The sequence below is a fragment of the Anabrus simplex genome, chromosome 14 (assembly GCF_040414725.1).
Source record: "Anabrus simplex isolate iqAnaSimp1 chromosome 14, ASM4041472v1, whole genome shotgun sequence".
NCBI classification, from domain to species: domain Eukaryota; kingdom Metazoa; phylum Arthropoda; class Insecta; order Orthoptera; family Tettigoniidae; genus Anabrus; species Anabrus simplex.
The window spans coordinates 64,092,219-64,106,714 of NC_090278.1; the positions used below are offsets into that span (position 1 = coordinate 64,092,219).

Genomic DNA, 14,496 nt, shown 5'->3' on the forward strand with positions numbered 1-14,496 from the left:
ATACAAAAGTTGAAAACTAGAAAAGCAGCTGGAATTGATAAGATTTCTGGGGATATACTAAAGACAATGGGTTGGGATATAGTACCATATCTGAAGTACTTACTTGATTATTGTTTGCTTGAAGGAGCTACACCAAATGAATAGCGAGTTGCTATAGTAGCCCCTGTGTATAAAGGAAAGGGTGATAGACATAAAGCTGAAAATTACAGGCCAGTAAGTTTGACATGCATTTCGTGTAAGCTTTGGGAAGGCATTCTTTTTTGATTATGTTAGACATGTTCGTGAAATTAATAACTAGTTCGATAGATGGCAGTTCGGTTTTAGGAAAGGTTATTCCACTGAAGCTCAACTTGTAGGATTCCACCAAGATATAGCAGATATCTTGGGTTCAGGAGGACAAATGGACTCTATCCCGATTGACCTGTCTCAAGCATTTGATAGGGTGGATCATGGGAGACTACTGGCAAAAATGAGTGCAATTGGACTAGACAAAAGAGTGACTTAATGGGTTGCTGTATTTCTAGAAAATAGATCTCAGATAATTAGAGTAGGCGAAGCTTTATCTGACCCTGTAATAATTAAGAGGGGAATTCCTCAAGGCAGTATTATTGGACCTTTATGTTTTCTTATATATATAAATGATATGAATAAAGGAATGGAATCAGAGGTAAGGCTTTTTGTGGATGGTGTTATTCTGTATAGAGTAATAAATAAGTTACAAGATTGTGAGCAACTGCAAAATGACCTCGATAATTTTGTGAGATGGACAGCAAGCAACGGTATGTTGATAAACGGGGTCAAAAGTCAGGTTGTGAGTTTCACAAATAGGAAAAGTCCTCTCGGTTTTAATTACTGCATTGATGGGGTGAAAGTTCCTTGTGGGGATCATTGTAAGTATCTGGGTGTACATGAGTATACAGAACACATTAAAACATATGGGCCACAGTATAAAACACTTAAAAAGTTTTAACACATTAAAATGCTTGTTGAAAGTTCATGTTGCTTAGATTCCATTCTTCTATCTTCTGTGTGGTTCCTTTGCTTCTATGTCATGTTGGCTTAGCTGTGTGAGGTAATCTTCGAGAATGTTCTGAGGCTGGTATGTGTCATGTTGGTATGAACCTTCGTCATGAAAAAGTTTTGTGTTATATGATCCAACTGTGATGTACTCCAGTAAATTTTAATATAATAAACTGCAGGTCTTGAGTTTGAATTTGGAAGCTGTTGGTGGCAACACCTCTCTCGTCTATGTTCGTTTGTGGTGTAGTCTGTAAAGATAAGCTAATATAAGTATAGTGTATGTATGAAGGAATGCCTTGTGTGTATATGGAAAGAGTACTTACTATTGTTGTTGTGGAGGTCTTGTACCAATATGTCTGAAGGCTTGCTGTTGTTCTACTGCGAGTGCATCTGGGGCTCATGTTTGCTGTGGAGAGGGATATAGGTGGATGGGAAGAAGGAGTGACTGTTGGGGAAGTAGGGGCAGGGTCAGGCTTGTGATTCGTTGGTTTGTTAGAGCGTGTGTTTACTATTTTGGGGTAATCATTCTTTAATGCCGGAATGGCTTTATAAAAAATGATGCTGGTTTTCTCTGTAATATCGTTAATGTTATGATTAGGATTAGTATATTGGTCCAAAAAAACATAGAAATCTTCGGTTATGTTGAGCAGGGGGCCCTGAGAGTTTATGTTTAGTATCGTCATACCGTTATTGATGTCTGTGAAGCTATGCTTAGATTCTTCTACATGTTGGCCTATTGATGAGAAATGGTTATGTTTTACTGCATTTATATGTTCATTATAGCGGATGGTGAAATTTCTGCCTGTATGTCCAATATAACTTGTGTCACAGTTGTTACATTTGATACGGTAGACACCTGATTGGTTATATTTGTTAAATTATTGACTGTTTTAGTGTTATGTATAATGTTGGTGCTGTTGTGTGTGGTTTTGAATGCTATTTTCATGTTGTGCTTCTTGAAAATATTAGTTATGGTATATATACAGGTGTTGTTAGAGGTAAATAGGGCATAATCTTTTTTGGGTTTGGTTGTTTTAGTTAGTTTTAGGTTGGGATTTTATTTTGTGAATGATTTTGTTGACCATTTCTTTGCTCTGTTATGTTTAGCTATGTCGTGGATTAATTTAAATTCATTATTTTGGTCTTCTACTGTCATTGGGATGTTAAAAGCTCTATATATCATACTATAATAGGCTACTCTTTTGTGTGTATTGGGATGAATGGAGTCATTTTTTATGGTATTTGGGTGCATGTGGATTTCCTGTAGATCTTGTAAGATGAGTGGTCCACGAACCTGCTATGCAGGCGTAGCAGGGGGAGAGGTGATACTCCCACGTGGCGCATCCCGGCTTGCCGGCGGACTTGAGGGAAATAAAATACCTCTCGCGGACCAAACACACACCCCCTGTGGGTGGGGGAGGCAGACGAAGAATACACCCACGGTATCCCCTGCCTGTTGTAAGAAGCGACTAAAAGGGGCGACCAAGGGACGATCGAATTAGAACCATGAAACTACTTGTAATTAGTACCATCACGCAGGGAACACCATGAGTTGCCTTTTCTTGCGTAGTACCACTATGTTAGGTACGCAATAGGTTTGTGATTTGTAGCGACAGTGTGCGGATTAGGATGGGGATCCTACAGTACCTGTGATTCGTACCCCTATATGAGCGACACCATGGTTCTGCCTTACCTATGCTCCGTTCCCACTGTGTGAGTATTTCCACGGGATAGTACGATTCCCTGTGGTTAGTCCACTTATGTGAGGAGCGCCTTAGGTTTGCGTTGCCGTTATAGGTTTGCGTTGCCTGTAAGTGGCGCTGCAGTGTGCGAGACACTATAGGTCTGTGTTACATGTGCGCATTACACTACCTGTGGATAGTACCATACTGTGTGGAATACCGCGAGTCTCCGCTACTTTTGATTAGTACCGCAATATTCGCAGCATGGTTCTACTTTCCTAGCGATAAATACCATTATGAGGTGCTGATGACCTGGATTTTTTACCCGTTTCGACTATACGCATAATCGATTCAGCATCGTACTATAGAAGCAGTTCCTTGGTCAGTACTATTATTGTTTTGTGCCAGCTTTTGTACATGTGAGGCACTGTGGGTCAGATCTACTGATCATTTTAAATTCATATCCGTCCATTCATTCATTCTTCGTCCTCATGCTTTGAATTCTGGTCAGTGGAGGACTTTGGAATTTTCAATTGTCATTTCATTTCGTCTCATTTCGTACCATTAGGGGCCGATGACCTTCGATGTTAGGCCCCTTAAAATAATAGGCATCATCATCAAGATAAGTGGTTGTCGTGTCTGGTTATTGTCAAGTCTAAGTAATTTAGTGTACGGTTAATTTCGGTTTCTTAAGTGAATTTAATTTGGGGGTCTAAATGTTAAGTTTATCTAGTATAGTTTGTGCGTCAGTGGATCTATTATCTATAATTACAAGGATATCGTCAACAAATCTGCACCAAAAATGTATATTATCTATTTTATTAATTGACGTGTGTTCTAAGTAATCTATATATATTTTTGCTAATATTTCAGAGGCAGGAGACTCCATAGGTAGGCCTTGTTGCTGATATATGGTGTCATGAAATCTGAAATAGTTATTGTTTATGGTGAATTCAAGTAAATTTATGAATTTGTTTATTTCTAAGGTGCTCAAGTTGCTATGGTTTTTAAAATTAGATTCTATTATTTTGATTGTTTGTTTAACAGGAATGTTCGGGTACATGTTTGTTTAGTTCTTTGAATCTGTTGCAAAAATCTATTGAGTTCTGTATTGTTTTGTTTGCTAAAAATGCTTTTTTTTTTTAAATTTTTGGATGAATTGTGATAATTTATAGGTTGGACTGGCTCTGTAGTTTCTAATTGGTCTCATGGGTACATCTTCTTTGTGAATTTTCGGGTAGGCTTTCGCGGATGGTAATTGGGGGTTCATTGTTATAAGTTTAGCAGATTCAGTTTTGGTAAGAAGAAAATGTGTGTTTTTGAGTAAATTTTTTAAATTCCTTTGTATGTTATTGGTTGGATCTCTGTGTTTAATAGAAAAGGTGTTGTCCTGAAAGCATTTTTTAGTCTTTGTTATGTATTCATTTTTATCTATAATGACCGTAGTGTTGCCTTTGTCAGCCTTCGTTATTAGTAGATTATTCAGTTTTATTTTATTTTTGAGTTTGTTTAAGTTTGATCTATTGGTGGTATTCGTGTTAAAGTCATTATTGTGAATATTATTGATGTATTGCGGGATCTTTCTACTGATTTCATGTCTAACTTCGTCTCGTATATCATATGGGATCCTTTGTAAAGCATGTTCTGTTTCGGTAACGGTAGTTATAACATTCTGTAGGATGATGCATTACCCCAGTCGTGTTTGGGTCCCTTGCTCAACATATCCGTTTCTACGTCGTCAGATGTGGTTAGTGTAAGGTTTTTTATAGGTGGATGGAATTTATGTTGGGAATCCTTGTTAGGAAGAGAGGGATCTTTGTTTTGGATTATGGTTAGTGGTTTTGGTTTACTTTGTTGTTTCAGTGCTTCCCGTTTTTTGTTTAGTGTGTTTTGTTTCTTTATGGCTAAGTCTTCTATTTTATCTCTGGAAATTTGTTGAAAGTAATTCCAATAGCTGTGTGGGAGTTCATGGGATGCTTTCAGATGTGTTGAATAAAGTTCTTTATTAAGGTGTTGTTTCTTACGATATAAGAATTTTATTTCTTCTTTTAACCAAATTTCATTAGTCCTGTTTTGTGTTTTGCGTGTCTGAGCAGTTCGTCTGTGTTTATTATTGTATTTCTGGAGAAATTTTGGTGTTAAGTTGTTTGAAATGCATTCCTTCAAAAAGGCAATGCTTTTGGTTGTGTTCATTGCGTTCATTTATAAACAATGACATTAGTAGATGAATAAGTTTGAGTGGCATGTTTAAAAGTAAGAAAGATCACAATATGAAGATAAAGTTGGAATTCAAGAGGACAAATTGGGGCAAATATTCATTTATAAGAAGGGGAGTTAGGGATTGGAATAACTTACCAAGGGAGATGTTCAATAAATTTCCAATTTCTTTGAAATAATTTAAGAAAAGGCTAGGAAAACAACAGATAGGGAATCTGCCACCTGGGCGACTGCCCTAAATGCAGATTAGTATTGATTGATTTCCGAATTCCAATTTGTGAAACCCTAGTGTGGTTAAGAAAAATATGATTCCAGTTACAGTAACTTCAATTTCTTCCTCCAGGATGTCCATTGTGGGTTCACTGAATTCATTCTAGGCAGAAAAAGTATTTCATTCTAAATTCTGGAAGTACTTTTATTATCGAGCACAGAATTCCTTTATTTGAAACTAAAACTATACAGTAATATCTGAGAGAAGTTTTTCACTCATATATTTTTGCACTATATGTTGCACACCACCAGAAATTTGCATTTTTAAACATTACGCTGCATAGACTTCCAACAGCCGACCACCAACTCGTGTCCCTTTGCTGACACCTCGACACAGAGCTCAACGACGTCCGTGGGCCCACAAATATCGGCAATAGACCATGGAACAGTGGCGGCGTGTGGTACGGTCCGATGAATCCCGGTTCCAGTTGTATTGAGCTGACGGGCGCGTGAGAGTGTGGCTTATGCCCCATGAAGCTATGGATCCTGCGTGTCAACAAGGTCGTGTCCAGGCGGGAGGCGGCACAGGTCTGGTCTGTGTGGCGTTCTTATGGTCGCTATCAGGCCCCATTGTCCGGCTGCAGGAGGCACTGACAGGTGCACGTTATGTGGACATCCTTTCAGACCATCTGCATCCCTTTCTGGCCCTGGAGTACCCTGATGGAGATGCCATGTTTCAACCGCTCTGTGGTGGCACGCAGGTGGTTGCAGGAGCACTCTGGTGAAGTTACGACCAAGGATTAGCCCTCCAGTTCCCCCGATCATAATCCAGTCGAGCATTAATGGGATGCTGCTGATGCTGGTGTACGCTCCACGAACCCTGCACCAACTAGACAAGACCAATTTTGGGTAGCAGTGCAAGATGTGTGGGTCCAGATCCCTCCAGAACGATTCCAACACCTTGTAGAGTCGATGCCTCACCGTACTGCTGCCGTTCTAAGGGCTCGCGGAGGAGCAACTCGTTATTAACATCACATTCAGTGTCTTCCCATGACTTTTAGCCACTCAGTGTATATTCCTTCATTAAATATGTAAATAAAACTAAAATTATGAATCAATTTGGATCGCATTTTTGTGCCCTTTTGCCAGATTTAGGTCTCTTTTTATGCAATTTATAGGTTTTAACTTCCGAGCCCTACTCGTTGTTCTCCTCCCTCTCCTCATGCTATCACTTTTATCTTGATTTTCACCACACAGTTTCTAGTTGTCCAATTTCCCAACTTCTTATTTACTACATCTGGCTGTTTTTGGATTCCTCCTTTCCTCAAATAACAGTTTCATCAACAGTGTCTGTCTTTGTGGGATGGATAGGGGACTCATTTTTCTCACTATGAGGCCTGTTATGGCGTGGTTTCTAATGCTGGGTACGCCTCGGCAAGGTTAAACATGGAAATGAAGGAACTTCACAATGACGAGCAGAGTGGGTGTGTTTGTATTGTTTACTGTCTGCAGAGCCTGTAAGTTGGGAAAAATGCCTCTTATTTTGTGTGGATATATTGAGATGTTGAATAGAGATACACATTTTTAAAAATACAAATAACGTTTTTGCCTATTTGAAAATGCCTTTTCAATCAATCAATCAATCAATCAATCAATCAATCAATCAGTCAATCAATAAATCAGTCACCACCGATCTGCATTTAGGGCAGTCACCCAGGTGGCAGATTCCCTATGTGTTGTTTACCTAGTCTTTTCTTAAATAATTGCAAAGAATTTGGAAATTTGTTAAACATCTCCCTTGGTAAATTATTCCAATCCCTAACTCCTCTTCCTATTTGCCCCAATTTGTCCTCTTGAATTCCAACTTTTATCTCCATATTGTGATCTTTCCTACTTTTAAAAACACCACTCAGACTTATTCGTCTACTAATATCATTCCACGCCAACTCTCCACTGACAGCTCGGAACATATCAATTAATAAGTAAAATTCTTTCAAGAATAAAATTTACTGTTTCCACCTATTCAATACAATTCACAGCGATTAAATTCTACATGAATTACATACACTTTTTAGGTACACGTTTTGCCTGTTTTGGACATCTTCAGCCTATTGACAATCTTAAGGTCAAGTCCAAGGCCTTGTTTGAGTTAAACATTTGAACTTAATACTATACAAAATGATCTTATTCTAAAAATTTGTTGTGAAAAAAAAAGTTTTTTCTTTAGATGCTGTACACATGGGTTTAAAATGTGTACCTTGAATAAAACGAAAATTTGTTACATGAATACAATAAAATTATCTACATTTAACTAAAATTGTCCAAAGCAAAAATTGGATCTTCATCAATTATTGGATGAATATTTATGTTAATAAAGTTTGTGAAAAGTATGTTCATCCAGAGGTGCTTTTTAATCACCTATGTCGTACGTTTGGCAGCAACAAAACCGTAACTGTGCATGTTGTCAATCATGCAGAGCTTGAATATCCCATGTGGAAAGAAACGACGTTGGACGATACTATTTTTTTAAGGAATTTGGTATAATTATGGGTTAAATTTCATGTGTGTTGAAATTGTTTTCAAATATCCTTCATAGGCAGCTGCTCCTCTAACAAAATGCTTCCTGGATTTTTCATGCTGTTCTTATTAGACTACTGTTCTCGTTGATTCGTTGTTCCACCCTGGAATGCCTTACGAATATTGTTCATCCAGTCTGATGTTATTTGGATCCACCTGTTCCAGTTGCATCTGATCATCTGACAAAGAGTCAATAGGCTGAAGATGCCCAAAACGGGCAAAACATGTACCTGAAAAGTGTATGTACCGTAATTCATGTAGAATTTAATCACTATAAACTGTGAATTGTATTGAATAGGTGGATACAGTAAATTTCATTCTTGAAAGAATTTTACTTATTGTTATCTTCAATACGGAACAGACACGAGGTTTGTTACTTGTAACATACCACTTATAAATGCTTACAATATAATGATTATTTTAATCCACCTATTCAATACAAATTTCAATTTCAAATTTCAATACGGGTCTAATCATGAGATTAGTTACATGTAACATACCACTTAGTCGAGTAGCTCGTCCCCTTTCTCTCAAGTCTTCCCAGCCCAAACCTTGCAACATTTTTGTAATGCTACTCTTTTGTCAGAAATCATCGAGAACAAACCGAGCTGCTTTTCTTTGGATTTTTTCCAGTTATTGAATCAAGTAATCCTGGTGAGGGTCCCATACTCTATTTGGGGTCTTATCAGAGACTTAAATGCCCTCTCCTTTACATCCTTACTATAATCCCATTTACGTGATTACTTCAGTAAAGCACTTTCCTTATGTTAACACCTAGGTAATTACAGTGATCCCCAAAAGGAACTTTCACCCCATCAAGATGGTAATCAAACCCGAGAGGAATTTTCCTATTAGTGAAACTCACCACCTGACTTCTAACCCCATCAAGATAGTAATCAAACTGGAGAGGAATTTTTCTATTAGTGAAACTCACCACCTGACTGTTAACCCCGTTTATCATCATACCATTGACTGCCATCCATCTCGCAACATTGTCAAAGTCTGTTTGGAGTTGCTCACAATCTTGTAACATATTTATTACTCTATACAGAATAAATCATCTGCGAAAAGCCTTACCTCTGATTCCACTTCTTTACTCATATCATTATTAATGATTTAAGCCCACTAAGGAGCGCTGATGACTAGTTCTTTCTCGATGCCCTTCTTTGTTCCCAATATCTCTTGAGCCCTGCTGATAATTTCTCCTTTCTCTCCTGTGAAAGGGGCTTCCGACTTCTAGGAACTCTAGGTGGTGGGGTCCAAGACTGTACCATAGCACAAAATTTGGAACGATCTTCTATATCAATGTCTGAAATCCCAGCCGAATCCAAGTCCTTCTTTACTTCATTAAGCCACAAGCTTCCAGTCTTGTAGCTTTTAACCAAAGAGAAGATCTTCTTGCTAAGCCTGTTGCTGACCATTCGTTGTAGGTGTCCGTAGAACTTAAGCCTCCTACGTCGCATGCTGGTATTGGCTGATTGTAACTGTCGATACAGCTCAGAGTTTGATTTAAGTCTGTAGGTTCCATCTGGGAGCAATCTCGGTCCATAAATTTTCCTGAGGATACGTTTTTCGGCTTTCTCTAGATCATCCATAGTGTCTTTTTTGTTCATCAGGAGGGTCTCTGAGGCATACAAAAACTGTGGTCTGACAACAGTTTTATAATGACAGATAGATCTTAGATTTTTTGAAATGCACCTCTCATTATAATGGTTGTGGGATAGTTGGTACACTGCATTGAGTTTGTTACACCTTTCTAGGATGGATGTACCGTCTCTGCCATTGGGGTGGACCCATTCACCAAGATAGCGAAAGCGATTGACTCTCCCAATCGTTCCATGTATGGTCGTCAAAGGGGGGTTTCCGGGATGCCGAGTCTCAAAGTACTTAGTTTTGTCGTACGATATGTGTAATCCTGCCTTCACCACTATCTCATGCAGGGCTTCGATAGCAATGACAGCATCCTTAGAGTTCTTGGTTAAGATTGCAATGTCATCTGCGAATGCTAGGCACCTGATCTCAATCTTTCGGGTCCCGGCTCCAATGGCAACTGGTTTGATTTCTAGATTCCTCAGTGTACATTCCCAGTTCTTGATGACTTTATCAAGCACTAGATTAAACAGAATATCATTTATATATAAGAAAACATAAAGGTCCAATAATACTGCCTTGAGGAATTCTCCTCTTAATGGTTACAAGATCAGACAATGCTTCACCTACTCTACTTCTCTGAGTTCTATTTTTTAGAAATATAGCCACCCATTCAGTGACACCTAGAGCAGGGGTTTCCAATTAGCAAGGGCTCGACGGCATGTTCGCAGGCCGCACTTTAATAATAGGCCACTTTTTATAAAATTCCGCAGATAGAAGTACCCGTATGAAAGAACATGCGTAGTTCAATTGAAATGAACGTTTAATAATTTTAATTGCTTAAAACGTTATTTCACAATTGCATAAAAGAGTGAAATTAAAAAGTGAATACTATTATACCCAGGACAATTGAATTTGGAAGGGGAGCACCAGTGTCAGTTCATTTGAAATAATATTTGTCAAATGACAAAAAGGGGAAGAAAAATACCTAAAGACAAATTGAAATGAATAATGTAGGCAAAACTAGAATCCGAGCGATTTACTTCCAGGAGTGCTTCCATGAAAATTTCTTAGAGTGTACAGTACTGTGTGCCAGCCAGTACTACCAATGAGAGAAGAACGAAGGATTGAAACCACTTCTTACACCAGTGGCAATTAAAATATTTCTTGGTATTCATTGCCAGTGTTGCCAACTTAGCAGATTTTCCGCCAAATTTGGCAGAATTAGAAGACTGTCAGTGGAGAAATATATCATTTAGCGAACAGCGGATTTTATGGCGGAATTCTAGATTTATTACAGCAGAATTTAGTGTTTTATCCATTTTACGTTTTTTTAATTTGTATGCCAGTCTGTCTCTGGGCTATTCTGTATTTCTTGTCAGGAGCTAGCAGTCACATGAGGAAAACATGTTTTTTTTGGATTTGATGTTATGAGAGCATGGTATCATAAATCTGTAATGCGTGGGGGAAGGTTACTTATCTCTTAGTTGACGAATGACGACAGATAATGAAACTGTGAAAGGATAGCATTTATATTCTTATGCTATGAAGAAAGACCGTTTAATGAACAGGCCTGTTCTGTATGTGGCCCTTGAGGTAGGGGATTCACCTAGTTTGCACCCGGCACTAAAACTCCTACAAGTTTTAACTCGCCGGCTCGCAGGCATGGGGTTAATCCCAGTGAAACTCACAGATCAGGTGAGTACAGACATTTACTTTTATTATTATTATTATTCCTTCTTTCTTTATCTGCTTACCCTCCAGGGTTCGTTTTCCCTCGGACTCAGTGAGGGATCCCACCTCTACCACCTCAAGGGCAGTGTCCTGGAGCGCGAGACATTGGGTTGGGGATACAACTGGGGAGGATGACCAGAACCTCGCCCAGGCGGCCGCACCTGCTATGCTGAACAGGGGCCTTGCACGGGGGGATGGGAAGATTGGAAGGGATAGACAAGGAAGAGGGAAGGAAGTGGCTGTGGCCTTAAGTTAGGTACCATCCTGGCATTTGCCTGGAGGAGAAGTGGGAAACCATGGAAAACCACTTCCAGGACGGCTGAGGTGGGAATCGAACCCACCTCTACTCATTTGACTTCCCGAGGCTGAGGTGACCCCGTTCCAGCCCTCGTACCACATTTCAAATTTTTGTGGCAGAGCCGGGAATCGAACCTGGGCCTCTGGGGGTGGCAGCTAATCAGACTAACCACTACACCACAGAGGCGGACATTATTATTATTATTATTATTATTATTATTATTATTATTATTATTATCATTACCATTATTATTATGGCTTGTTTTTATTGCTCATTATTTGAGATCGGATTTCTTGGCGGAATTTTAGCAGATTTTTATTAGTATTTAGCGGATCTTGAAAATATAAGTTGGCAACACTGTTCATTGAATGCTCATCATCATCATCATCATCATCATCATCATCATTTCCCTTTATCCAGCTGTAGCTGGATAGGGGCAAATATGGTTCCTCTCCACTTTCTTCGGTCTTTCCACCACTCCTCCTCCAACACTGTGTCCCAGTCTAGGTTTCTTTCTATAATGCTGCGTTGGATGGTATCCTTCCATCTCAATCGTGGTCGTCCACGGCCTTTCCTTCCTTGGATTTGCATTTCCATCACCTTCTTTGGCATTCTTTCGTCGCTCATTCGCTTTATGTGCCCAAACCATCTTAGTCGGCTCTTCTCTATTCTATCATTCATTTTTTCCACTCCAATTTCTTCCCGGATTTTCTCATTCCTTATTTTGTCTCTTCTACTCTTCTGTATCATACTCATCAAGAATTTCATTTCGGCTGCCTGTATTCGACTCTCATCCTTCTTTGTCATTGTCCAAGTTTCTGCTCCGTAAGTTGTTATGGGTACGTAATACATCTTGTACATAGTATCCTTTGCTTCCATTGGCACATCTTTGTACCATAACATGTTTCTTACACTATGATAGAAACAACTTCCAGCTTGAATCCTTTTACTAATCTCAGCATCCAGTCGAGCATTCTCCATTAATTCACTCCGCAGGTATTTAAACGTTTCCACTACTTCCAGGGGCTTGTTTGCAAGTCTAATCTGACCTTTCCCTTCTTTCTCCCCTCTATTCATAACAAGAGTTTTCCTCTTTTCTACACTTATTTTCAATCCACATTCTTCAATCTTTCCATTCACCACATTCAGCTGTTCATGAATGCTACGTTGCATAAAATGTCCACAGTGACGTTGGCATGGAGTTAAAGATTTGGTATGGATCCCATACCCATTTTTATAATGGTTAAGACTTAGCACTGGCATTTGTGAGGGCTCATCTACTGCTGAAGTTTGGATTTTATATTTTCTAAATCAAAAATAATCTATTCAGACCAAATGAATATTTAAACAAGGAAATGATATAAAAGAATGAATTAGTTCTGACTTGGGTCTATATAAGGTATAAAAATTAGTGCATCTTTAAATGAGGTATGAAGTGTTTATTTGGTCAAATATTAATTTAAAAAAGAAATAGTTTCTAAGTAACTCAAATAATTTTTTTAAGAAATTGGTGAAATTCGATCTACCATTTCAAACAATTCTTTAAAAAAAATAGTGAAAAAGCATTAAGAAAGTTATAAGAACAAGTTGAGATATGATTTTTCATAATAGACCCCCTGAGAGCTTTTAGCCCCATACTTTATTGTGTGTCTTTTCTTGTATTTTTCAGTCTGCCCGCATTGGCACGTGGAACGGCATGACATCAACGTTCCACTTGAGGCGACTGCTGTACATCTTTGTGTTTCTTGGTTTCGTCTATGTCGGCATACAGATCATGCGCACACAGATGGGGAATGGATTTGTGGACGATTTGGATAGAAATGCCAGGCTGTGAGTAGTCTATTAATGTTACTGTTTATTTTTAATCTTTCAATTATTTTCTCCTGTTTTTTGTATACTAAAATTGCCTGTATATTGCCAGAAGAATAAGTCTTTTACTTGGGTATTAATTTTGCTAACATTCCTGTTTTCAATCCATGCATTATTTTGGATGAGTTGAGGACAAAACTGGACCTGTTAACATCATCACCACTTCTGCACTTTGACCAGATATTCACTATAATGAAATCTTCCAACTGTCCATCGTTAATCTATCAATTTTCAGACTATACTTCTGAGGAAGATATCTCTCAATTTTTATTTCTTGCCATATTTGAAGCCATTTTTTCTCAGTTTCGATTTGGTCAATTTAAGACTCTTAATTTCTTCAGTCTGTTGAAATTAACATACGAATAAATAAATTTAGAAACTGCCTGAAAAATAAAACACATTAGAACAGAATTATGCCTGAAAATGAAACTACTTAATTCAAAATAGAATTACATGTTTTGTTCTTAAAAGATAATCATCACATTTCAAAAATCACCCTTGAAAACATTTATAAATGTATAGAAATTTACGTTAAATTCTGTTTCAGTCCTGAAATATTTAAATACTTTGTAGTTAAATACAATGCTTCAGTCATAACATAGAATGCTTCTGAAGTAGATAACCACTCAGTTTTTATCTTTTTTAGATATTTGAAGCCAGGCACCAATTTTTGTTGGATGGCGATAAAATTATCAAAAATGCACTAAAAGAATTACACTTGTAAGATGCTAATTAATTTATTATTTAACCACCTATTCAGTACATTAAAAATTTTATACAATTAGGGTGATCATTGTTACCTTATGAATGTGAGACGTTTCGCCTTTCGTAGAAGGCATCATCAGTCTTTGTACCTCCTCAAGGTTAAATCAGGCACCTGATTGACTGTTGATTACCAGTTGTGACAAAGGTACATATACAGTGCTTAGTAGCAGTGGTCTGATTTGAAAATTTAAATATTACATTATTTGGAATGTTATAGGAAATATAACTACTAAGTTTAATATTAACATATTTACAATAGGAGCAGTCTAAGGAAAAAGAATACAATTTTCAGTATTAATGAGTAAAACAACAATATCAGCCGCTGGCTGTTGATTACCAGTTGTGACAAAGGTACATATGCAGTGCTTGGTAGCAGTGGTCTGATCTGAAAATTTAAATATTACATTATTTGGAATGTTAGGAAAAATATTCCAGTAATTTGAGAGAATGTTCATGTATATAATAGGTGGTTAAATAATAAACTAATTAGCATCGTACAAGTATAGTATCTTCAATACGGAACCATAATGATAT

At 37.9% G+C, this 14,496-nt stretch overlaps 1 protein-coding gene across 1 annotated transcript in view; it reads left to right on the forward strand.

Annotated features, from left to right (window-relative positions):
* Positions 1-14,496, forward strand: part of LOC136885466 (uncharacterized) — a 203,581-nt gene that overhangs the window by 91,859 nt on the left and 97,226 nt on the right. Inside the window, exon 2 of the mRNA XM_067158029.2 lies at positions 12,998-13,158. Within this exon, the coding sequence (XP_067014130.2) occupies positions 13,025-13,158 (134 nt within the window). The 5' untranslated portion in view covers positions 12,998-13,024. The remainder of the gene's footprint in view (positions 1-12,997; positions 13,159-14,496) is intronic.